Source organism: Hippopotamus amphibius, chromosome 13 (assembly GCF_030028045.1).
Source record: "Hippopotamus amphibius kiboko isolate mHipAmp2 chromosome 13, mHipAmp2.hap2, whole genome shotgun sequence".
Classification (NCBI taxonomy): Eukaryota; Metazoa; Chordata; class Mammalia; order Artiodactyla; family Hippopotamidae; genus Hippopotamus; species Hippopotamus amphibius.
This window is the reverse complement of record NC_080198.1, coordinates 85,474,113-85,501,770: the sequence shown is the minus strand read 5'-3', so window position 1 is coordinate 85,501,770 and position 27,658 is coordinate 85,474,113. Positions and strand designations below refer to the sequence as shown.

Genomic DNA, 27,658 nt, shown 5'->3' with positions numbered 1-27,658 from the left:
GAAAGAAAATTAATGAAAAATCAGTGGGAGATAGTGCTGGAAACACAGACTGAATCGAAGGATTTGAATGTTAGGCAAAGAACTAGATTTTGTTGCATTCTAAATGGTAATCGTATTGAGATTCAAAGCTTGGGAGTCAGAAGAATGACATAATCAGAACCATGATAGAAAAAGACATATATAGGTGGATCCTGCTTGATGCTACACTCAATCCCAACCCTTGAAGTCTCCACTATACAGACAGGAAAAAGCTAAATGTTCACTTTCCTGACTCAGCTCCCTTGCAGCAGTGACTGGCCAGGCAACAGGCATGTCTTTGCAGTGTGCAGAATGGCAATGAGGAAGTCAGGGTCAAGAGAAGTTGAAATGGAGAGTTCTCGTCCGGTAGGCAGTGAGCCAGAGGCAGCTAACTGTTCGGGCAGCCACTAGCAAGGCTGCACAGAACACGCGCACCATGACTAATACCCGGCAGCAGAGAGGAAAGGAAAAGGAGGTGCTGGGATGAGGACAGTAATGAAGAAAGGGAGTGTAGGCATGGGGAGACGGGAAAGGACTGTCATCAGAACAGAGGTACCTGGATCTGGGCAGACACCCAATTATTAGAACAAAGGCATGGTGCCAGGACCACACTTAGAGCCATGGCACTGATGCTGGGTCACCTGGAAAAAGGCCTCCTTAAATGCTTCATGTCCAAGGTCCCAACGGAACCTGGGGATTAACCAGATGTGCAGACACAGAGCAGGACTTGCAGGTGTGGTTAAAGTCATCCTAAGAATGGTGGGTCTGCAGAACTGACAGAGCTTTGACACTCTAGCCGACTATTAATATGAAAGAACTATCAAAAGAACAGAGACTGAGTCTGTCTTGTTCATCGCAGTTTCACAGCCTTATCATTGTGCCCTGTACCTAATAGAGGCAAAATAGATACTTGAGTTATTGAACTGAATTATGTTAATATGAATTAATGAAAAAATATCAGGGTGACTTCCATTTCAATAGATTAATTTTGCCCCACCCCCAGAATAATTCCCGTTACGTCTAGGTTGAAATATAAATGTTCACCTGTCTTTTTTCTAATTTCCTTCCTTCCTTTCTTCCCTTACTTACTCTCTGCTGTCACTTGTTATTTTTTCTCTTTTTAAGTCTTTGTGACATTATTTTTTCAAGTCTCTGTGACATTATTTACTCTAACCCATCCCTTTTCCTCTCCAAGAATTTGATTTCCACTGATTCAGTGGATTCACAGCAATATCCTCTCCATTCATTCCCCTGCCTCTCTTCCCATCTTAACCACAGCTGCTAGAACTGCCTTTTTTTCTTTCTAATGTCCTTTCACCATCTCATTTCCCTTGTCAAGAACCATTTTCTCACCCATTTAGGTAAATGCATAGATTTACCTCTCTTCCCTAAGGCCTATTTTCGCATTCAATTTCATACTGTCACTGAAACAGGGGTCACTGCTATTTAGCTTTCTAGTCTTCGCAATTTTTTAACAATCTAAGCTAAGTCCATCCAAGCCGTCTTCAATTTTAGGAAGATGATCAGAACTCCTTGATTATAAGACAGTTTCCCTTTTTACCACTGGTCTGCAAAGTATAACCCTATTAAGCTGGAATATCACACAAAAATAATGTGTGATATCAAAGAAGCAGAATTGAATTTTACTGTCTAAGAAAGAGTTTTACATCACATAGCAATGTGAATAAGATGAGATGGGATGTTCGACCTGTGCAAGAAAATGCTCATTGACACAAACATTTGCATATGAATAACAAGCAGAACAAAGTTAATAATCATCTAGCACTAAATGAAAACTTCATTAAGAATTCTCTAATTTAAAATCTAAAATTGGAAGTTCTTTTGAAAAATACTATAATGACATAGGGACAAGAGGTAGGTCAGACTTCTCCTTGGGGACACAGCAGCAAAACTCTGCCTGTTTTTCATGGCATAGAAAGACAATGTGAGGGTATCTCTTGGCTTCTCATTTCCCCTCACACCTATCCTTCCTGAATCCATTGTTTTCCTTTTGCTGTGACACGGGGAAGGCATTTTGGAAGAAATGATCATGTGACTTGAGTGTCCACTAAAGGCAAACTTGTAGCCAAATGAAGGAAAACTAGAGCAGGTCACTATTTGAAAATGCCAGTCCTAACCTCCCTCAAAATTTCCCAAATTTTCAAGTATAGGCAGTTAGGTAGATTATTTTTCTGAAGAGCCATAGTAAATATAAGACCTGTTGTGAGGCTTCCCTGGTGGCTCAGTGGTTAAGAATCCGCCGCCAATGCAGGGGAAACAGGTTCGAGCCCTGGTCCGGGAAGATTACACATGCCCCAGAGCAGCTAAGCCCATGTTCCACACCTATTGAAGCCCATGTGCCTAGAGCCCATGCTCCACAACAAGAGAAGCCACCGCAATAAGAAGTCCACGCACCACAACGGAGTAGCCCCTGCTCGCTGCAACTAGAGAGAGCTCATGCACAGCAATGAAGACCCAAAACAGCCAATAAATAAAATATTAATTAATTAATTAATTTAAAAAAAGGCCTGCTGTGAAGGTATTATGCAGTGCCATGATATACTTTCAAATCTTAGCTGTAGTGATCCATCCACAGGTGTTCCTGTTTCTGACCATTCTTGGCTTCCGGTGCTGGTTTATCATCTTTCTTCTGCTCATTCACTGTGGCTGTGTACTCTAGATTTATGAGGACCATACTCTTCCTTTTACAGTTATCCTCTTCAACATCTCATTAATTAATATGCTTTTAATGCCTGTTTTTTTCAATCCAGTTTTCCAAGTCTTTACATCCACATCTGAGTTTTCTGCTTTGTTTCGTTTATAGGACACTTGCACTTGGATGTCATAGCAGATGTAGGTGCCAACACATACCACTGCCTCTCTCCAAGACTGTGCTAGAATCCAGGTCCTATGTGTTCCTACAGCTTGCTGCATTCCTCTAGCAGCTGGAGCGTGCTATACCTTCTGGGGCAGGCCAGAAGCGCCAGGGAGTTAACATCCAGGCCTGACTCTCACCAATGAAGGATGGGGAATCAGTGGATAAATACATTAATTTCCCTGCCCTCAGTGGGGAGATTCTGAGGCAAGCTGTACACTGTCTCTCACAGGTTCCTCACAGGTTCTGTACACACACACACACACACATACACACACACTCTCATAGGTTCACACACACAGATATGTATATAGATATATATACATACAGAATAAGAAGATTAAAAATATATATATATGTATCTTAGATCTAGGATAATAATACTTTCAGGGCTTTTGTAGCATTACATAAAATAAAGCATGCAAAGCACCTTTTACTTTGTCTTCATCTCATTATAATGTAGCAGTTTCCAATCTAGAGAATAAACTACAACTTTCTTTTGTGGGTTTTTTTTCCCCTCCAATAAGTAGCTTGAGATAACTTCGAATATGAGTGAAAATTATAAATAATGACAGTATTCTCTGATGTGAATATAAACTAATTACTTCTCAAGCTATTTCTCATGAGTAGTGTGAAAAGAACTGTTCTCATGAAGGGCTATTTGTTTGTTTTGTTAGACATCCTTATATTCAGAGCTCATAAAAACTATAAATAATATTATCATAGTCTAGTATGAGAATTAGCACACTATAGACAATTTATCATACTGACTAATAAAGATATCATGAAAACCATTTATTTATGAAACAATCTAGGACAGAAATAACATTCAGTGCATCGAGAGGAAAGAGAGGTAAAGAGAGCTCAATAAATAACTATGTTATTTACAGGTGTTATAGTGTTAAAGGTAAAATATTAATAATGGCATTTCTTTCTCTCTAGACTCTTACTGACTACAATATGTGCTAATATTATTGTTTGTTGTTTTTTACTGACTCTTCATTTCTGACGACTTCCTTCTTTTGTACTTTCATCTTTATACACATTCCTCCCCTTCCTAATATTTCCTCGTTTTCTTCCTTTTGATTTAGGGCCAAAAGATTGTCTGTTAACTGCATTCACATTTAATTATAAACCATGTCTTCAGCAGTTAGTTTATATTGAAAATGTAGAACGAATTCAATATCTGTCTGTAATGAATCAAAAGTAGCTGGTAGGATCACAGTCTAAGTAATCAGTCTGTGTGGATTTACAACAACATTAATAATCATTAATCATAATTAATGATTAATAATGATTAATCAGTACCTAACGCAAACCAGTCCATCCCCGGCATCTACTACTAAGTCATTGTCTCCTATGTTCAAGTCCTGTGGCACTGTTTCAGATCAGTTAAGAGTTCTGCTTTATATGATAGTACATTGTTCAACTTGCCATCTGGTCCAACAGCTGATGTGGCTCATACAACCCTGAAGAGGCCCCAAAGCTTTACTCCTAGGAAATATTTGGTCTACTGTGTGGTGTCATGATTACTGGTTCATAGCTTTTTTATATCCTTTGAAAAAGAGTTTCAGAAAAACCTCCAAGCCGGGAAGATTCTAATTAAAATTAATTTGTTAGAAGAAAAAGAGTTCACTTACCTGATGACCAGGCTGACCCTGAAATCGAAAAGAAGAGAAAAAGGAAAACAATTACAAAATTGTCTTCTTAAATGAATATTTTCAGTACCAAAACTTAAACTAGCTCTGAAAATCTTTTCAAAATATTTCTGAAGATAATAATACTAACTACTGACAAATTTCACTTTTTTTTTTAAAAGTCATGTTACGTTAATATTTTTACTCTATGCTATTCATCTAAAATCTTGATATTGTGGTCTATGTAACTCCAAAATGACTCAAGAGTTTTAGTATGCTCTAGAATTAAAATGGAGGATGAGAAGGCAAAAGGTGAAATACATCTCACATTATGATAATGAATGCGTTACATAAAGAGAGGGTCTTCTGGCATAGACTATTTTTATGAGCTACGTATACAGAGATGGCACAGAGTGAAGGAAAAAGGGGCAGATATTTTAGTTTTAGAATTCACTGACACTTCAGATTTCTCATTGTTTCAATAATAGTTTAAGTCAATTTTAAAAAAGAAACATCTATCTTTCACTCTGCATAATCCAACCTAAGGGCATTTTTAAAAGGATATGAGAGGTGTCTGGCTCAAAGTGCATCATAACTCCTCGTACAATCAATAGATTATGTAACCTCTGGTCAATCGGATTTATTTTGAATGTTACTTTCTTGCTGCTTTAGCTGATAAAAATTTCAATGCAGCATAATTGCAAATGTTTCTCACTAAAGGAAAATCACCTGTGAATAAAAGTATTGATTACACATCACCTTCTTAAAAATCTCAAATTGGGTTTTGTATAAGATGAGGTGAAAGAAAAAGTTCCCACTGAGTTAGGGAATCTTAAAAAATAAATAATGTATAATCTCATTCTATCAGCTGTACGCCACTGGGTATTACACAAAAAAGCGTGGACCTAAAACAACTCCCAGAGAAGACTCCCTCTCTCTCTCTCAGCCCCTCTCCAGGTTTGGAATTTCTCTAGGTACTTGCTCTCTAACTTGATGATTCCCAAGAGCTTTGTCTGAAAATGTGGTTGGCTAGATTTTATCTAATCAAACCAGGAAGGGGAGCTATACCAAGTTACTGCGGATGTTACTCACCCCACTCCTGACTGCACTGATGGCGAGGGAGAAAGAAAATGCCATTCATTCATTGCTTACTGAGTCCCAGGCAACTTTGGATATGTTACTGCATTTATTTCTTATAACTGCCCTGCATTTTATAAGTGAAGAAACTGAAGCTCATAGAAATAAGCTAAAAATTACACAGCCAATAATTGGAAGAGCCAGAATTTAAACCCCAAACTGATCCCAAGTTCATACATTTTGCACTGGGCCGTTTTGCCTTTCACTCTGGAATTTTAAACTCACAGCTATACGCAGTGTTTATTGCTGAGATCAACAACGGTCCCAGAGTACTCTTCATGTGAGTGGACACTAAACTTCCCAGCCACTCCCGGGCTGCAACAGTGTGAATCTCTGCTTCCAGATGCAGAACCAGGACCAGCAGGCACCCAGCCTCTTAACTGACACCTGTACAGAAACCAGGTCAGCAAAGGTTCTTGAGGGCAACAGACAGCCCTAACATGAGCTCTAAATGTGGAGACCCTACAAGTGCAGGGCTGTTCACCCACATATAAACATGGATCTTCCCAGATGCACGTAATGGATGAAATTACAGTATGTGTTCATGGGCACTCACATCCTCACTTTCTCTCTGGATGCTTTAAGCTTCTGATCTTTCCCAAGTTTTAAACTAATGCAAACTTAGAAATGTGAACATACATCTTTTGTAGAACCTCAGAATACATTATCTCTCTTATATGTTTTTTTTTTTTGTAAAAACTAAAACATAGGATTCTCTAAAATCAGAAAGAATTTCTTCAAAGGAATATATTTCAGCATCATTGCTGAGATTTTTTTATTCCTATGGTTGCTTTAGAAATTATAGGCTTTTCCTGTCTGTCTTTAAAAAGTGGCATTACTGGGCTTCCTAGGTGGCACAGTGGTTAAGAATCTGCCTGCCAATGTAGGGGACACGGGTTCGAGCCCTGCTCCAGGAAGATCCCACATGCTGCGAGCAACTAAGCCCATGCGCCACAAATATTGAGCCTGCGCTCTAGAGCCCGTGAGCCACAACTATTGAGCCCATGTGCTGCAACGACTGAAGCCCACATGCCTAGAGCCCGTGCCCCGCAACAAGAGAAGCCATGGCAATGAGGAGCCCACGCACCACAAGGAAGAGTAGCCCCCACTCACCGCAACTAAAGAAAGCCCGCGCACAGCAAAAAAAAAAAAAAAAAGGTGGCATTTCTGCCATTACATTGAACAAATGATTTTAGCACAATGTGTGTATAGATTTGCCTGTTATTATATAATGCATAATGTATATACAAATATACATTGTATTATGAATTTTATGTTAATGATAGTGAGAACAAATAGTAAATGATGGTGAGATTAAAAGGCTGACTTTTACACAGGCATTGGAAAGTATATAGCACCAGGGAATTCAGATTACCCTAACATGTGATATGAATTTCAGGTGTGTTTGGTGCATGTACATGTATGTATAGGGTGGGGAACGTGAAAAGGAGATGCGGAAGTGGGTTGGTAGAGGGGCTTCCCAGAAACACCATGAGTACAGCATGGCAAAGTTGGCAACGCTGCCTAAAACACAGGTTATACAACATAAACCTCACGAATTGTCCACAAGATTCCAGGACTGCCTACACCAAGCCTTCTCCCTCAGTGTTATGTAACAAACTATTCACGAGGAGACACCGAGAATACCTGTAAGAAAACAGTCTAGCGGCTGGAGTCTTGTAGTCATGGTAGTACTGCCATCTGGCCAAATGAGCAAAGTGATGGAGAAAGGTTTCCATGGGTGTGGAAGTGTCAGCTTCCCCCATGGGAAAGCAGTGCATAGAGCGAGAGTAGACAAAAGCCCAAGAAGAGCATCTCCAATACTCCCTGGTGATCGAGGGCACCATGTGAAGAAGACTTCTCCATACACAAATGGCCCGAAGTATCTTAGAATTTCTTTAAATTGCCTCTGAGTAGTTCATTGAGCTACACGTATTTTTATTCACTAGTGGATCTTTTTCAAGTCTATTCTAATGTATATGTAGTGAACACTATTAGTAATCAAAACTGAAAGTTAATTTCTTTTGGTTTTCTAAAATGCACTCTAAGTAAGTAGTTAAAAATTATGATTAAGGTTCGCAAAATACAACTTAATTTGTAAAAATGGAATTCCTGAAAAGGATCTTTTTCCCCAAGCAAATCACCAAAATGTTTCTTTAAATAAAAACCTGAATCTGGTATAATCAAGAGCCATGCCAAGGGAAATGGTTAAATCACAGAAATACTGAAGTTTGAAACATACATGTAAAGATGGAGAAAGCTGAGTGCTCCGAGTTGCTGATTTACCGAACATCAACAGCTCAGTGCAATGCCCTCAAGGCAGCTAAGGCACCAGAGTGAAGAAAAAGATACAGCAGGAGGAGCTGACTTTAAAATGTGGTAATCAGAACAGCATGGTAGAAAACAATCAGCCAGTAGCTGATGCTTGACAGAAAAGTGTCCAAAGCAAGTTGAAAGTTTCGTGAGGCAAGTAAACCACAATGGAACATGTTAAGTGAGGTGACATATCACTGGAGTGTGTATTGTTACTTTAGGCAATTAAAGAGCACTATTAACCATTCTTTGTTAGGCTGTTATCACAACTACGGTTGCCAGAAAGTACTAACACTCTTCTCTAAATCGACAAAGTCATTTAGATTTCTGACTGAAGCAATTAGTTTCACTACATGATACTTTTTTTATGGCTGGTAATACCATGTCATTCCTTTTCCGATGGGATGAATGCTGTTTTTCCATTAGCACATTCACAGATAGACACACGAAATTTGTGCTTTTAAAATACCCTCTTACTTTGAAATACTGAGTGGGATAGCACATATATCTTTACTGTGATGCATTTTAAATAAGATCACCTTCACTTACAAAAACTTGATTAGTATTATTCATGCAACTCTAAAAGTAGAGTTGCATGCTTCAAGGTAGTTAGAAAAAAATCACTTAACTTAGAAACTCATCATTAGGAAGCCCAAGCTTGACTACCACTTTTAGTACCCTCAGATTCAGGATTATTTCACTGGCTTGAATCGAAAAAAATACTTGAAAATAATAATTTCTAAGATTTTGCATTTTGGAACCTTTCCTGTCTGAAAAGATCATTTGACAATGATTACCATAACTTCATTATCTCTTGAAAATTCTCAAATTCACATATTCAGATGTCCAGCTTATTTTTCTTTCCAGGAGAAAATAGCACCTTAGGTAAGCATCCCGGTAAAGCTTTAGAATGACATCACAGGAACTTTGAGTGGCAACAGGATTATTCTGGTGGCAGAGGTTCTGATGACCAATAGGAATCCTATCATGAAACCATCTCAGTGGGATCCCTTAACCTTTCAAGAGTCACAGTTTGACCTAAAGTTTGTGCCAGTAAATAGAACAGATGCACTCTACACTTGCAGGGCCAGGAAGCAGGAATCTTGCTCTTCCTCCTTTCACTGTGGATCTGTTCACATTTAATTCCCAGTACCCCAGTGCCCAAGCTACAAAGTGCTTCAGAAACAATCGCTGAATTGATGAAAGGTGAGACTATTTTGACTGGTTCAAAAATGGTTTACAATATTTTTAGAGAACCATTAGAAAGCTGACTATGCTAGCATTACAGGGTTGTATTTTCAAAATGTAGCTTCTTAATCTCTTGGCTTCTGCTCACTGCAGAATAAACACATCTATGTCAAAGAGGGAGTCTTCTCCCTCGGTGGAATCTTCTTCAGATAACAGAGATGGAACAAAGGCAGAGGCCTGCAGAGGTGTCATCAGCGGAGGGTTTAGATACCTACATATGTGCTTCAGAACAAAAAGCATGACAGTGCAATCTTGAAGAAAAATCACTCCCTAGTTTGATTAAGCCTCTGTATCTAATTAATGTGAGAATATTATATCAAATTACTTTGTAACTTATAAAATGCTACACAATTGTAGCATGGCAATTTAAAGCAGGCTATAAAACCAACATCAAGAATTTATTCAACGAATTCAAATTTAGATAAAAATTGTCTATTAATTTTAAAAACAAATTCATATGCAAATGCTAAACTACAGAGAAAAGTAATTGAAGAAATAACGCTTTACAGATTATGTGCGTTAATTAAAAAATGGCTTTGCCAAGACTGCATAATCTCTCAACATCTGTAAGCTGCTCACGCTTCCAAGGACTCTTACACGCTTGACTGAGACAAACATTATTCATAATTTATACTGCCTGTTGTGTTACCCTACAGGACAGATATTAATAATTCTTACCTTAGCCACAGTCACAGAATATTACTTAGATAAGAATATTTCAATTTAAGGTTTTCTTTGGAAAAATACTTAATCCTTGGTGGTTTTAACTCTGGGAAGGAAAAGTCATATTCTACGCAAGAGGAAAATAAATAGCTATAGTCTCAAGCCTGGTGGATATGTCTTTTTTTTTTTTTTTTTAATTTAAAAGAGAGATCAAGGGCAAACAGGGAGGTGGTTTTGTTGGGTTCAATGTAAAGAAAACAAAAATTCATTCAAAACTGGGAAGATTTCTTCCATGATATTTGCCTTTTGTAAATCAATAACGACTTATTTAAAGATTTACTCATATTGAAGCAGGTTAATGAGTCCTTCCAACAATAGGTTTAAAACATTTTTATATTTTCTGTTTTTATCTTTCTTATGATTAAATGTTCATAATGGGAATATAAGAAAAGTAAAGAATTTTATCATGTGCATTTTTTGTCATTAACAATTTCACATACAGAGCATAAGAAAGATAAAGACTCTACTTATGCATTAATTTACAATATTAAATAGTATTGGATGACTAATATTCCACTGAGGTTGATTCAGATTTTTGCTATTATAAACAGCATTTACATGTTTCCATATAAATATTTGACTATATATGATTATTTCCTTATGCTACAACACTGATAATGCAGTATTGCAATTATAAACTTCATATAGTTTATTTATATTGTAGTAATATAAAACACAAATTATATTTTCTAGGATACAATTCTACATGTGTATACCTATGTATTTATTCAGACATATATTTGTAAATCTATCTATATGAAGAGAGAAAGAGAAAGGAAGAAAAAAGAAAGAAAGAGAAAGAAAGAAAGGAAGGAAGAAAGGAAAGAAGGAAGGAAGGAAGAAAGGAAGGAAAGAAGGAAGAAAAGGATGGAAGGAATGAAAGAAGGAAGGAAGGAAAGAAGGAAGGAAGGAAGGGAGGGAAGGAGGAAGGAGAGGGGAAGGAGGAGGGAAGGAGGGGGGGAGGGAGGGAGGGGGAGAGGGAGGGAGGGGAAGGAGGGAGAAAGGAGATGAAAAAGGAGAGAGGGAGGAAGAGAGAAAAATATATGAAAATAGTGGTTATCTCTGGGTGGTAGAATTATGAGTAATTATTTCTATCTTTAGAGTTTTCTATACTTCACAAAATTTTACTAGCCCCATGTCTAGATTACAAAAATACTTAGCACGATACCTAATTCACTGCAGAAAGCTTTTAAACAGAATCTTAAGTCAAATTTTTTCCATACTAGATTCATTCACTCAAAGATGTAGGTCAGTGATTTTGAATTCCATTTTCCAACTGTCTCCCAACTCAGCATGTTTTTAATTACTTGAAAGAACCTGAAAAATTCTTAAAACTATTCTTTAAAATTCAATAAGTAAAGATTTTTAATTCACCTTCTGTGTATGCCCCATGACATTTCTAGGAGTAGGGTTAAGGTAGAGACAGGGGCAGGAGAGTTCTAGAGTCAGGCCCCAACTATAGGAGGTCTTGGCTCCATGGAGACTGGGGACCCCTGCTCTGCCGAGTTTGTCGGGAATCTTTGCAATTTTGCAGACCAAAATATTGGGATTTGGGGATTTAGCTGTATTATTTTGTAAAGCCATTTAAAGGACTTAAGCTTTTGAATATAAATGTGTATCAAACTTCTAAAACATACTACATCTCCAAGTCTTTTCACCAAGCGGCATGGAATCAGGGAGGCATAAATAAATGCCAAGTTTACAAACAATGTTTAAATAGGATACAATAAATACATGGAAGATACATGAGTAGAGACACCTGCTCAGTTTCCACTGTTCTGAAAACACACATCTTATAAAGAATGCAAAGCAATTTTTACTGCCCAATCAATTTTTCTTAAATTCTATATAATGAATAATTTGGTTTCTGCCATGTTTATTAACAGCTTTGAAAGTGTGTTATTTCAATTGTGCCAGATAAATACTGGAAGCCAATTTATAAACTTCTCTCAGTCTGATTAAATTTATGTGTCCAATTCCAATTTTTTAAATATTGTGCAAAAAAATGGGCTTAGTGCTCTCTGCAGCTGTCTTAGATGGTTGCATTAATAAATGAGTTGTTAAAAGCAGAGTCAATTAATTGATAGTGCATGAGTCACATAATGCTTACTCCCTCAGGGAGAAAGAACCTTAAAAATGGAAACCTACTTCAAAATTCGGGTGGAGAGGCTCTATAAGCCGAGAAGATTGTGTGCTTTAGGGACCAAGATGTTTGGGGCTGCCTCTTAACTATCACTTATGGGCTACCAGAAGACACCAAAAGCTTTACAAATGACATCTCTATTATAATAACTCTACAGATTAGGACTCATTTCCATCATTTGGTAGTTGAACAAAGCAAGTTTCAGAGAGGCTGGGTAATATTCCCAGTCACACAGCTTCAAAAAGCGGAAACTGGAATATGGACATGGGTTTGTCTGACTTGAACCTTTCTGTGCTCTCACTTGTATCATGCTGGTGGCTGAAGCCATGAGCTTAGGCAAGATTACCCAGAGGAAGCAAGTAGCAGTCATTCTTAGTCCTTTTTTGAATTGGTTAAGAGCGATAGCTGCTTTAGCTCGAAGTATCTGTACATCAAACACTCAATTTTGCATACACACAATAAACCCTTGAAGTCCATCCACAGATTCTCTAGCAAATCATTCATCCTAGGTTAAGAATCCCTGGGTAGATACAGATACACATTTTGGGGGAAAGAGATGAAGAGCATCTCCAAAGGCACACTGAGGAGGAAAAGAATGAAAAACAATAACAATAAACGTGAGTTTATAAAGCCAACACTGGGGAGAATTTCAAAAAGAGAAGTTAAAATGAGGATTGCAGAGAGTCCATTGCATTTAACCAGTAGGAACTCAGAATATTTATTGTCATTATTTGAGCAGTAAGGTGAGAAAATTAAGACAAGAATAAACTCCAGAGGGGGCAGGCAGTGTCATACGAAGTGGCAACTCTGGTTGCAAATGGCCACCTGGAATAATATGTTAAAAGCAGGTTCTGAGGTTGGGTTATAGACTTTGGGGAAGGGCACTGGGATTAATCAGCAATGTCTACAGAAGGCAAAAAGTGGGAAGCATGGGTACCGACTCTTTGCCAATCTCAGTAGACAGTTCTTTTGAGTATCTGTGTATAAACGGAAGAAAAGAAACAGGATAGTAGCTAAAAGGGATACAGAGTTGAAGAAAATTTTTTTATCTGTTTTCACAGTAGGTGAGAAGGATGTGAAAATGTCTGCAAACTTACAGAAAACTGTTAGCTAAGAGGAAAGAAACGGCTTGTAGAGCAAAATCAATATATAAGAGAAGTGGCATCAGAGAATCAGGGCAAGGAGAGAGGATATCATTTTGTCTAAGAAGCGGAGAAAAAAAGTGAGGAGAGATGCAAATACATTTGAAGGCCCAGAGGCAGAAAATGGAAGTATCCTTAGCTCTAAATCTCAAGGCACTCTTACATAGACGTCTTCTGAGTGTGGGATGGAGGTGGGAAAAGTAAGGTTGATTATTTATTTATTCACTCAATCAATATTTGTTAAGCCGCTCCAGCGTGCCAGGGATTGTTCGAGTACTAGGGATATGGCAAATGTAATAAATAAAACAAAGTCCCTGCCAACAAAGTTCCACCTGCTTGTGGGGGGAGACAGATTGTAAGAGAATGTTTACAAATAATGCAGCAGGTGGTCATAATGGCTAAGAAGAAAAACATATGAGGGTAAGGAGGCTAGAGTAGTACTGTTTTATAGGATGGTCATGGAAGGAACAGGAAAAGAGGGAAAAGGAATAGCAAGAGGAATGCCGTGTAAGCAGATAGGGTCTTCTAGTCACTGACAGTGGGTCTGGACTGGGGGGAGTGATGGGAACGAGGCAAGGTGTACAGTCAGAGAGGTGGAAGAGCCAGGTCATGTAGAACTTCGTAAGTCATGATAAGAACTTGGCTTTTAATTGGGGTGAGAGCCTTCGAGAGGAGGTTTTGTATAGAGAAGTGACATAATCTGAATTGTATTTGAAAAGGATCGTGTTTGCTGTCTGGAAAAGAGTGTAAGAGGGCAAGAGGAAGAATGGAGGGATGTTAAGAGGCTTTGTCATAATCCAAGTAAAATGTAAATGACGGGATGGGCCAGGATAGTAGTGGTGGAGGACAAAATGGTTAGATCCTGCATATGTTGTGAAAGTAGCGCAAGATTTGCAGATAGATTGAATATGGGGTGTAAGAAAAAAAGGAGTCAGGAGTGACTCCAAGATCTGACTGGAGCAACTAAAGGAATGAAGATGTCATTGACTGCAGTGCAGCAGACTGTTTAAGAGGAGCAGCTTTGGAGAATCTGGTTTTGGACATGTTGCTTGGGATATCTGTGAAACAGCCATGTGGCGGTGTTGAGTAGATACTTGGATAGACAAGTCTAGAGTTCATAGGCGAAGTCCAGGCTGGAGATATAAATCTGGGAGCCTTTAACATACAGATAATATTTGAAGCCATGCAATTATATGCAATCGCCTAGCAAGTGAAAGTACATAAGGAATAAAAAAAGGTCCAAGGACTGAGCCTTTGAGCACAACATTTAGAGACCGTGAAGAGGTAAAAGAACTAGCAAGGCTGAGAAGGAGTGGCCAGTGAGGTAGCAGAAGCTTCTCAAAAGAGTGATACCCAGCCAGGAGATAAGCAAGAAAAGGGTTTCAATAAGGAGGGAGCAATCGGCTGTGTTGAATGTGATCCCGTAAAATGTAAACGGAACCCTGATCCCTGAATTTGTCATGGTAATCAGTGACCCCGACAAGAACGTTTCAGCAGAGTGGTAGACACGGCTGTGCAGTGACAGTTCATCCCTTGTGGCAGGAGGAAAGGAGGGTGCAGCTCTGAGTAAATCATCAGGTTTGGTGGTGGGAATGTACAGAATTATATTCTGATGGCTTCTATTTTCTCAGAGAAATAGCAAACAATACTTTAACAAAGTGGGAAGAAGATGCTGGAGGATTCAGGAGCAAGAAAAGGTCTGAAATAGCTAAGGAAGTTAGGGAGTGACTGGATTACAGGCATGGACAGAACTGCGCATCCTCTTGAGATTAGTGGCTGTGAGTTGAAAATGAGACCAGTTAGCAGAGTGGTTTTTCTCCATCTATATTCAGCTAAGTGGATGCAGGTACAGGGCAGAGGGTGAGTTGGATTTCAGCAGGTTTGAGGTCTCCCCAGGCCAGGATAGAGGGAGAGAGGGAGTCACAGGTGTATACATACAAGAGCATGAGTATTATGATGGAACCAGACATCTAATCTGTTAAGGAGGGAAGTGGGGATATAGGAGGTTTGTGCGACAGTATTTTCCATTTCTTTGTCAGATGAATTTCTTATTCTTTCCATATTACGTTTGTGATATATCCAGCAGGCTATCTTTAATAAGTTCAATTAGTAGAATGTCTGGTGTAATCTTTTATTATTATAGTTTTTAACCAGTGATGGTTTAACAATTTTTTAAGCCATACTTTTAATTTATTTTAGTTATGTTCCTATCTCTTTAGGCATAATTGCAGGAATACAATTTCAATAATGTATACCATAACAATGATAAAGATAATATTATCTATATTTACTCAAAAATCATTGGCAGTATAGAGAAAGTATGCAAAATATGTTGCCTAAAAGAATCTGAATTTCCCTATAATTTTTGTTTCTAGACATTGTTCACGGTGAGCTACCATGAATGTCCATGAATCACCCATTCCTACATTTTCTGTAACAAGGCCAAAGAAACTTTACCAAGCAAGTCACAAAGCTTTAAGGGTTACAGTGGCTATGTAAACAAAGTGCTCCTGAAATTCCAGAGGAAGAAATATGGCACTTGGAGGACTCAGTCAGTCCCAGCAGGAACTGACCCAATTTCAAAACTTCACTTCTGCTCCATCAAAGGTAATGACATCTTATTTTGACCAAATCAAGGCTTAGTTAGACCTGGCAGTCAAAGCCCTTGGCTCAGCCTCTAGAAAGACCCATGGTCCCCAATTGCTCCAGGCTCCTGACCCCTCAAACACCCTTGTTCTTGCCATCCACCCAGCCTGGGTGCCCTCCTGGCCATTCGACTTGTCAAAATCCCATCCAGGCTTTGGGGCTTTCATCTCTTTCAAAGATCTGCCTGCTTTCCCACAGCAGATAGGAAGTTCATTTCTTCTAAATAGCCACTGATCATTTCCTTAATTCTTTTATGACATTATGTTCTGCCTTAAATTATGGCTATTGGTATCTTACCTTTCCTATTAAACAGTATGCTCCTTGAACAGCTAACTCTTATGGTGCTGTTAGAATAAGCCTGGCACTGTGCCTTCTGTTTTGCAGACATTAGTAGGTACCATTATTAGCCCCATTACACAGCTGTGGAACTCAAACAGAGAGAGTCAGTGACTTGCCCAAGATCACACAGCTAGTAAGTGGAAACACTGAGATACAAATTCAGGTCTGTCAGACTCCAGAGCCTATACTTTTTAACTATGATGCTATAATGCATCTTGGACAGTGGAAGGCATATAATAAATATTTGATTTTAAAAAATTTATCTTTATATGAATTTTTTTTTCAATCAACGTGCTAAATGCCAGGCACTGTGGTGGTGCTAGAGGAACAAGGAAAAATAAGTCATGGACCCTTCAATGGGGGAACTGTCTGTCACAAGTGACACAGAGAAATTCATACATTTTCAAATTTCCACATTTTATTGGGCTTTTTCTTCCCAAGCAACTGGAAGACCTTTTGATAAAGGCTTAAATTGTGAAAACTAGTTAAAATCCTTTCTTCTCACTGTGATTAAAATGACTGTATTGAAAAATAAACTATCAATTTATTTTAACAGATAACGTTATACAGCTAGTGATGCTAGGACTAAATAAGAGACTGTAATGTCATCAAGAGTATACTGACTACATTCAGTTCTTCCATACTATACATGTTCTCAGTTGAGACAGGGAATGTAACTTAGCATTTTTAGAGCCACTGGCTAAATTGCCTCTATTGATGAGGCTCTGCAGGTTCTTTCTGAATGATTCTAAATAACTGCTGAGGGGTAAAAGATAGCGTTCCACGGGCTGTAGCCCCAGCATGCTAGGAGCCTACTGGGGAGAGAATAAAGCACCAGTTCCCATGCATGAATGGGTCTATGTCCTGCCTGAAGCATGCTGACTGGCCATCCTTGAAATTGTATAAATGAAAGGAAGTAGGCTCAGGTAGACGCTTGCATTAATAATTGGTGTGCATGCAGTAAATTAGGCTAACCCACCAGGTCCTTCCTAAAGCGGTAGAGAGGCAATGCAAACCTCCAGAAATAAAGTCTGCTAAAGCTATCTCTTCAAAGCTTTTGACAAACTGCAAGCCTCAGCCACTTATTTTTTTCTCATTGAAAGGAGAGTTCAGGGAGAAGTTTTAGTTCCCACACACACACACGCACACACACACACAGTACAGGTGTATGAAGCATGCACTAGGACATGAGAGTAATGTAGCACTGTCCTTATTCACAAAGGAAGTCAAGGGACCTGGTTCTGCCATTAAGCTGAGGGAGGATTTTTCCCCAATGTCAGAGGGCAGGTGTGGTGCAGTTCCGGGTTCTTTTAGCTCCTGTGTCTATTCCCACATGCGCTATCTATACTACAGCGAAATCTGGCCCCCTTATTTGTACAGTCATGTTGTGACTGCAGGCAGGCACAGCGAAAGGCAGTCCCAATCAGAAGAGAGAGATCAAGCAGTTCAATCAAATCATGATTCATTTTCAAAGTTTTGAAGGAAACAACACATTTGAAACCTCTTGCTGTGTGATCCTACAGAACAGAGTTTTCACCTGCCTGTTTCCTGGTGTAGACATTTCCCAGTTTCTACATTCTTTTCAATATCTCCCTTTCATGCAGGGCCCATAGTAGTAAAGAACAATGAGAAATACCAAACCCATTTAACAATGCAGTAGAATCATGTTCTCTTCTAACCTTTGCAGGAAAAAAATAACGAATTTGTTTTTGCAGCAATATCCTTTACAACAAACATACATCTCATTCAGTCTTATGTCATCCTATAATAAATTTTCATTCTTTCACTTGCATAAATATTAATCTTGTCTAAATAAGATTTGAATCCAAAAAAAGCGAGAAAAAATACAGTTTATAACTCATGCCAATAATTGAAATACTTCAATTCAATAGTAAGTAGATTCTCAAACTTCCTCTTAACCCTACTTTAATCTAAATTAAGGTAAAAACACAAGCAATTAAAGATTAACACAGTTTTGAGGTTTAATTCAAGTCATTGGAAGACAATATTATTTAAAAGTAGGAAACAGATTTCATTCATGGTGTTATTCCATTTCTTAAATATTTAAATATTTTAAATATTTAAATATTTTCTTAAATATTTAATATTCCACACAAATATTTAAAAAACAAAAATGTAAAAGCTTATGGCTGGTTGAACCTGAAAGACATCTTTACCTAAAAGTTCCTATTTCTTTTAAGAAACTGAAATCTCCATGTGCAGAAAGAGAATGCACATGACTACTTCATCTTAGCATCACTCAGGAAACACATATGATGTTGGTTTGTGCCAGGATGACAAGAACACAATAAACTATGAGAAGGGTCATTTCTGGAGAACTAGTCAGCTGTAGATCACCAAGAGAAATGAATCTTTGTACAGATGGGACATGATGACTTTGATGAATTGAACTTTTTAAAATATGAAGCATTTTAAAAGCCATCCCCAGGACTTCCCTGGTGGTGCAGTGGTTGAGAATCCGCCTGCCAATGCAGGGGACACGGATTCGATCCCTGATCCGGGAAGATTCCACATGCCGTGGAGCAACTAAGCCCCTGTGCCACAACTACTGAACCTGTGCTCTAGAGCCTGCGAGCCACAACTACTGAGCCTGCATGCTGCAACTATTGAAGTTCGCATGCCTAGAGCCTGTGCGCCACAACAAGAGAAGCTCCTGCTCGCTGCAACTAGAGAAAGACTGCACACAGCAAAGAAGACCCAGTGCAGCCAATAAATAAATAAATAAATTTATAAATTTATAAAAAATAAAATAAAATAAAAAATAAAAAAATAAAAGCCACCCCCTTAGAAATGAACTAATTTAGATAGAACATACTGTATGTCATTATTCATAAGCCCATTTTCATCACTGCAGAACAGCTATGCGAGTGTGACAATGTCTTCCTTCAAATTCATGTTTGGGATCCACTTTTAGTTAATTTTAAAAGTAAAGAGAAAACTTGGATTCTATCTTTGAGATTCCCACTAACTAAAATTCTATAATTTTCATATTTTATGCACTCTGAAACTTTCCATAATTTGAAGATAAAAATCTCAGGAAAAGATCCTTCTTCTAAAAATATTTTTTTTTCTACTTAGAAAAATTTGAGCTACAAAACATTCTGAATGAAGAGTCAGTATCTTGGTTAATTGTTACAGATGAACTATTTCTAAATTTTTTGGAAAGAATTTAAAAGCCTATAAATGCCAAATATAAGAACTTTAATAATTCACTATGGGGCTTTTAGTATCACATTACATATATATATATATTAGACAAGGAGCTAGTTTTACATAAGTACACACATTCTTCCTTTACTGGGCTTATATGATGCCTTTGGTGCATAAAACCAAACATTCAACTAGCTTTGGTTATAGTTTAAAAGTAAGGAGTTTGGAGATCTGTAACTTAGAATGCTATTTAGATACCATTCTTGGTATGCTAAGGTATTTAAAAGGCTAGCCAGGGGCTTCCCTGGTGGTGCAGTGGTTGGGAGTCTGCCTGCCAGTGCAGGGGACACAGGTTCAAGCCCTGGTCCAGGAGGATCCCACATGCCGCGGAGCAACTAGGCCCATGAGCCACACTATTGAGCCCATATGCCACAACTACTGAAGACCGTGCGCTTAGAGCCTGTGCTCTGCTGCAACAAGAGAAGCCACTGCAGTGAAAAGCCTGTGCACTGCAACAAAGAGTAGCCCCCGCTCTCCGCAACTAGAGAAAGCCTGCGTGCAGCAACAAAGACCCAACACAGCCAATTAATTAATTAATTAACTTAAAAAATTAAGTAAATAAAAATAAATAAAATTAAAAAAATAGGCTAGCTAGCACAGAGTGAGACAAGGTGGGAACAAATAAACAACAAAAGAGATGTCATTTTCTGAGACTTATCATACTGATTTTAATAGTAAGCCACATGCTATAGCTACTGTCAATGAGCAAAGCAGGGTAGAGCAAGGAAACATTTCACACCTGAAACGGTGCTGACTTCCAGTCCCCAAACAAGAAACATTAGAATATAAACCATCCCCTTAGAGTGTTATCAAAACTCTTCCCGAAAGAAATTCTTTTATTGTCTCTGGAGTCTAATTTACTGACAACATAATAAGGACATTACCAATCACTGAAAGTACTAAAGTAGGTCACATCTTGGTAATCACTGTACTTTAGGGCAATAGATTGGGTTCCTACTACAACAAAGAGATGATTCAGGTTAATTTCCAGTAATAATTTACAAAAGTGAAAGGTTCCTATTTAATTTACTTTTAACAGAACATGATCTAGGTGCTCTAGTTATTAGAGTATTTAGAAAGTGTTGGAAGTTACAGAGATGAATAGGAGTGAAAGAAACTGCCTACTCTTTAATGATACATTTTAATGACAAAATAAAGGCCTCTCCTCTTCACAATGATGAACAGCAGGAGGTTTCCCAATCCAAATTCATTTGCCTGTGGTTTTGATTAAATATACGCACATAGGAAACTTCATATTATAGGAAATATATAATTTCTGTATGAGTTTCTTATGAATTATAACATTTGGTACAAGGTCAAGCAATTTTTCATTTTGTTCAAAATGTTCTAATGATCTGAAGTTGCTATCAGTTTGCGCCCTTCAAAGTCTCTTCTCCTGAACTCTATTAACATTACCAAACTAAAGCTAAATAAGGATTTTTTTTCCCTCTAAATAGGGGAGTTAATGCCTATGGGAAAATAACATTCTGAACAAATAAAACCCAGGGGATCCAGTCAGGCGAAGGAATAAATCCTCATCTTTCACACAACTTTCAAACTGGTAAACAATACAAGAATTCAAAAATAGTTTCTTTTCAAGTCACACCGTATAAGGTACAAAGTAAGTTTGTATGTAATGGCGATGCCAGATCAACCTTCCAGACATGAAGATTCAGTGATTAGAGGCTTAACTTTAACATGCAAAGTAGAGGGTTGGATGGAGATGGAGGGGGGCCACAGGATAAATAATTTGCACAACTGGAAGTGGAAGTTTAGGTCATTTCCTACATGAGGATATAGAGGGCATATTGGATAATGGTGAGACTACCTGAAGGGAAACCACAAGCTGATTAGTTCCACTCCAAGGGATGGTTTTTAAAAACTAGTTCTTATTCTTTACCGTTGATTAGAAGTCTCAATGAAAGGCTACATATGGTGAAAGATATATCCATCCAGCCATTACAGCAGAAGGGCGATAAATTATCCAGGGTGCCTGCAGAGAACCCTCTAATCCACTCTTTCAATTTTCACTCTCACCTGTGAAAGAGTCTGAAACTGTATGCCAATTGGTTGTTAATAATGCTCCCTGGGAGGGAGCACGTTGAAATTGTTCCCCAAACTGCAAATCAAGAGACAAAGTATGTGTGTCTACTACCGTGGAATGAAATGATATATCAGAACAGAAGACAGTGTCTGCAGGACAGGACGAAAGTATGCTTTCATGTGTTCTCTGAAATCCAAGGCTGTGGCCAGCAAAGCTCTGGAGCACTTAGATTTCCACTCCCAGAAGCATACCCTAACAAAGATGTAACTGACGCAAGCCTCCAAAAGGAAGTCTGTGATATGAAATTTAAAATAATTGTTTTTAAATTTGTAGTTTCCAGATTGGGTTTCTACTGTGCCTGCCAAACATTCTCCTTCCTTTTCAGCGGGTTGGCTACACAAGTATGGATTTCATTTGTTTATCAGTAGAAGGAAGTGGTGACACAGCCGCTCTGCATAGATGCCTCAGTTTATTTCTACTCTCCTTCCGTAGAACACTGTAAAATGTGACCGGTCCAAAGCTAGGAGGAAGGGAGCGCGCAGCGGGACTGGGATTCGGAAGAGTAAGCCTCTTGCCTCTCTGGTGTGGTATGCAGCCCAGGCTGCCTTACTTAGACCTCCTGACTCCTGCTCACCTCAGCCCCTGGCCAGCTCATGCCGCTCTGTTTTTGTGCTTTTCCTCTATCTGGATGTGGGCTCTGATCAGACTTCAGCATCACCTCCTCCCCAAATCTGCTCTTCCTTCTTTAGTCTCTTTCCTGTGGTCTGCACTCTTCTTCCCCAGAGCAAGGCCTGAGAATCACCCCCACTTCTCCCTCCTCCTCATCTTTACACCTAGTCACACATTCTGCCATTTCTACCTCATTAATACACCCTGAATCTACCCCCTTCTCTATATCTCTCCAGGCCATTTTATTTCTCACCCAAATAACTGGAACAATATCTTAACCATCTCTCCCTTCCCATTTGTCTTCTTCCTGTCCTTTAGCAAGAGTGATCTTCCTAAAATGTTTGTCTGACCATGCTACCCCACTTCTTAAATCCTTCAGGCTCTATACTTTTAGGATGATTACTTAGCACTACATGCCAGGTCCTTCACAGCCTCATCCTACTCCAATCTCTGCTTTCTATTTACTTCCTCATCTCCTCCTCCAACTTTACATTTCAACCTTATTTAATATGCAGTTTCCCTAAATGCCAGTCTTTCTTGTATCTCAAAGGGTCTGAACGTGCTAGCCTCCAAGAAAACACTGCACTAGTTAGACTTTTTACGTTGACAATGCTGTGACTTAGATCCAGAGGCATCCTGATTCCCTCCTCACTCAGATTCGGGTGATTTACCCCTCTACGGTTCTCATTGTACCTCAACATATTCTGAGCATATTTCTCACATAACATTGCTACGTTTTTGTTTTGTTTTGTTCCCACCAGACTCTAAGGTCTTTGAAGACAGGGGCTATGTTTATTTGCTATTGTATCCACATCATATATAGCAGAGGGCATGCCACATATTAGGCCCTCCATGTGAGTCTGATGAATGAATTTGTGAAGGAGCGGGCACTATATTTTAAATAACTGTATGAACTAATTATTAATAACACTTTAAAGTCCCTCCTGCCTCTATATTCTATGATTCCATCCTTTATTTATTTCTTCGAGCATAGAGAAATACTTTCTAATCAGACATTCTGCAGAAATACAAGCTAGAGATACATATGTGTATTTTTGAGACTGAAAATATTAGCATGTAAGGAAACAAGAAAAAGTTTTATTTTATTTAACCCTAAGTAAATCTTAAGAAAGCATGAAGACTGTGCAGATAAAAAGTGCATTAAAAATATCATTTATAATGAATAATAATAAAAAAAGAACCATAACAACATTTAGGTAAACTGGGACACTTTATTTTATTACTTTTTCTTTTTTTCTTTTTCCACCCAGGAAGTCTAATCTGGGACACTTTAGATTCTAAGGCTTGATGTCTTTTTAATTCTACCAAAGCAAGAACTAACGTTCATTTAATAACTAAAGGAGGAAATTCTTTCTATATTATAGTTCAGGACTCAATTCAGAGCAAACAAGTCATACTTAGTTAACTTAGGCCAAATGTAGGCCAACATCACAGTGTCTACACGATAAGAAATTAAGCAGGAGCCACCCTTTGAGTAAGAGGAAATCATAGCACTTTATGTAACTAGTTTGGAAGAATGGGGACATTGAGGTCTTCTCTGCAGTCATATGCTGCCAAAGATTGCTAAATGCTTAGCCATTCATGAGGAAACAATAATGTAGCCTTAAGTCACTCATTTGACCTTGTTCAAAATACTTACATTCAAAACTGTGTTCAAACTGTTTTCTCATAGCACTTTATTTTAGTGTGTGGCTTCCTTTCTTTTTTTTATAATTTTATTTATTTATTTTTTATTTATTGGCTACGTTTCGCTGCTGTGGGCAGGCTTTCTGTCGTTGCGGTGAGTGGGGGCTACTCTTCGTTGTGATGTGCTGGCTTCTTATCGCAGTGGCTTCTCTTGTTGCAGAGCACGGGCACTAGGTGCATTCATTCTTTTAAAAATTTTTATTATTTTTATTTTGGCCGCATTGGGTCTTCGCTGCTGCACTTGGGCTTTCTCTAGTTTCGGCAAGCGGGGGCTACGCTTCATTGCAGCGCACGGGCTTCTCATTGCTCTGGCTTCTCTTGTTGCAGAGCACGGGCAACTAGGTGCACGGGCTTCAGTAGTTGCAGCATGGGGGCTCAGTAGTTGTGGCTTGCGAGCTGTAGCGCATAGGCTCAGTAGTTGCAGTGCACGGACTTAGTTGCTCTGCGGCATGTGGGATCTTCCCAGACCCATGTCCCCTGCATTGGCAGGCAGATTCTTAACCACTGTGCCAACAGGGAAGTTCTGAGGTTCATTTTAATAATTCTGACTGCTTTGTGCTGTTTTGCTTTTTATTTTTTAGCGTAAAATGAAACACTCTTTTAGTTCTCCCTTATTTCATCCCCCAAGAATCTGGAAGAGAGAGGATTCATCCCTAAACTCTAACTTTTTTGTTTTAATCATGTTTCCCACCGTAAGAATGGCAGTTGCTCACTCTCCAAACCTTATGAAAGTGACTGTAAAAATACGTTATTTTTTCACCTAAGCATTATTAAAAATAATTATTAAAAATTATTAAAAATGAAACGATTGGGAATAGCAAACAAGATAATCAGCACTGTTCCAATTGAGAAGGTCACCTTGGATCCAATACAAGGCATTGAAATCACTCAGTGGCATGAGAAATACTAAGAAGAAAGAGAAAGCCGCAACAGTGTCTGTTGGTGCGTGAAGATTTTGTAAGTGTTTAAAGATAAAAAGCCTTCATTATCAATGAAGTTATGAAGTAACCCAGGGGGCCTGAGGCTTCCAGCCTTCATCCTTATTCTTCTTACAAACCACCCCCAACCTTTATGTTGCTCTTTTTCGAAAAAATCCTTTTCCCTTTTCTTTTTCTGTTCAAAGTTTCTAGTGATAATAGTTTTGATGAAATTTTTCTTTTCTAAAATTTTACAAAGACAGAGGTCACATTACTCCCAAGTGACATACCTATATACATCTCTCTGGAGATTTCTGATTCTTTCAACTTCTTAAAGAATTATATCCAAACAGTGCAGCAGAGATTGGCTGTGCACCAATTTTGTTTTCTTTTTCTTCTGAGCCCACAGCTACATTTCTCTCTCTCCCTTGCAGTTAGGTGTGAAAATGTGACTTGACACTTGCCAAAGAAATGTGATCAGAAGTGATATAAACCATAAAATCTTGTACTTCTAGTCCTGGCCAAAAAAAAAAAAAAAAAAAAAAAAATCCTCCCACCTGACCACCTATTCACTTTCTTTATCTTATCCAATGGCTGTATGCCTATGCCCAGGGTAACCCCAGAACACACATATGAAAGATAGCAGAGTCCCCAGGAGTCTTGCCTTCATCATGTATAAAAAATCAATGTCTATTGTGGTAAGCCAGTAACATCTCAGAGTTTGTCGGTTAAAACAGCTAAAGTTATTTTAAAACAGATGGTATCCAGAAATAGACCACAAGAAAGAACAATCTTGCAAAAAATGTATTGTCAATATTTTTGTATGTCTATTTCCTCTACCTCCTCCTCCTCCTCTTTTTCCTTTTTTACTTTAACACCTTTATTTATCTCAGTTATGGGGGTATTTATCCATTATCTCTGCCCCTTCAAGAATTCCAAAATTCTGCTTAATCTGGCACTAAGTCTATGTAAACAATATCAGAGGAAGCACTGAAACAAACTGCCACTGAACACATGTTCCCTCTTCAAACATGGCAGCCTGAACCACTCAAAAGAGAAGACATGAAAAGACACTGGGGGATCTCTTCTATGTAAGAATTATAGTTATGTCTCTTTTTCTACCTTTTGTTCCAAGAGACAAAGCTGTATGCAGGTCCCAAAATGAACAACCCATCTGTGACAGCCTATGATCATTCTATTATAATTCTGTTCCCAAACAGTCATTAAACACAAATTAATTCTCCAGGTTTGTTTTGTTTGTTTATGTGGTTTGTTATGGTGACTACATCTGAATTTATCGAGCCATCCTGATATTTTATAGCAATACCGTTTCCTGCCAGATAAGTGGTTTGCTCCCTCCATCAACAATGAATCCTACTATTATGGAAAAAAATAACTATAACCACACATCCAAAAGCACACTCTTTGAGCCCAAATAGAAATCAAAATATTTTGATAATTAAGCAAGAATACAGCAAAAGTAATTAAAGAAACATTTGTTGAAAAACTCCATTACAATTTTATATTGTTTTCTCAAGAGCCAAAGCTCATATCTCCACACAATTTACTTCCATTAGGTGAGAATTAGATGATTGATAAGTGTGTTTTGAGTAAAGATCAGTATGAAAGATCACACACAAGATGTAAGATCTATAGATAGCTAAGAAAAGCCTAAAATGAACCTTAGATAATAGGTAGGATAAGACAACAACAAAGAAGATACTTGCAAAAAGGGGGGTAACACTTAAAGCTTACTTGCCTGAAAAACAACTTGTAGAAATATGGGGGGAAATGGGCTTTGAAGAGAGATAGACCTGGGTTCAAGTTCCGATTCTGTCTCCCACTAAATGTGAGTCCTTGGGCTACTTTATTTGATCCTTGGGCTACTTTATTTGACCTGTCTAACCCTCGGTTTCCTCCTCTGTAAAATGGGTATAATATATCTCTAGTTCATAGGGTTAGTATGAGAATCGGTATGTAAAGTCACACATATTAGGTAGTTATTATAAACCGTAGTTGTGAAAGTATCTGGAAAGGACTATTGACTCAAAAGTCATATTGTTTTTTGCAATATGAAGTAAAGATATCAGAGTTTCTCATCTAAAAGTTCTACAGAGATTTCTTTTCCTAATTCATCTACCACATTGGCAGAAATAGCATTGTAAGTTTAACTTGGCTAAGTCTGCTTCATTCATCTGTCAACAAGGTTCTGGGCTTCAAATCGAGCTGACAATTGTTGAAGGTGGACAGAACAGAATAGGCTGCACCATGGCGTTGTATTTCACACCTCAGAGGGTTCTGCGCTACCAACAAAAACATCATATCTCTGTCAGTCAAGCACAATTATAGGGCTCGATAGACTGATACAAATAAAAAATCCAGTTAAAACAGATCTCCTGAGTCTGTTCTGGCTATGGTTATAGGACTTGTTTGATTCTGTTACCAGTGACTAGTAGAATGGCACTTCCTTTGGGGACAAAAGGACAGAGAGGGGGCATCCCCCACTGACTCAAAGAAAAGGTCAAAACTAGTGCACACTTTGCTACATTTAAAAACACTGAAGTTATTTTGTAAATTTTGATCATACTCTTTGCTCCTTATTGAAACACAAATGTGTTTTTGACATATCCAAAATAGAAGGTACAATTTCATGCCATCTGGAATCAGGTAACACAATGGTCAGGCAAAATCATTCTAGCAAATACATTGTGAAATCCGAGCCAGGCACTCAAAGCACTTGCATGGATTTCTTTAGAGCAGTTGTTTTAATACATATTACTTTTATGAGAAAGAAAATAGAAAAAAGCACCTGATAGTCATATAAAAATAAATTACATACATTATCATAAAATTGCTCCATTGTGGCTGT

At 38.3% G+C, this 27,658-nt stretch overlaps 1 protein-coding gene across 1 annotated transcript in view; it reads right to left on the bottom strand.

Annotated features, from left to right (window-relative positions):
- The window catches only part of COL25A1 (collagen type XXV alpha 1 chain), a 438,835-nt gene that overhangs the window by 161,738 nt on the left and 249,439 nt on the right, over positions 1–27,658 (bottom strand). Inside the window, exon 5 of the mRNA XM_057705935.1 lies at positions 4,534–4,551. Within this exon, the coding sequence (XP_057561918.1) occupies positions 4,534–4,551 (18 nt within the window). The remainder of the gene's footprint in view (positions 1–4,533; positions 4,552–27,658) is intronic.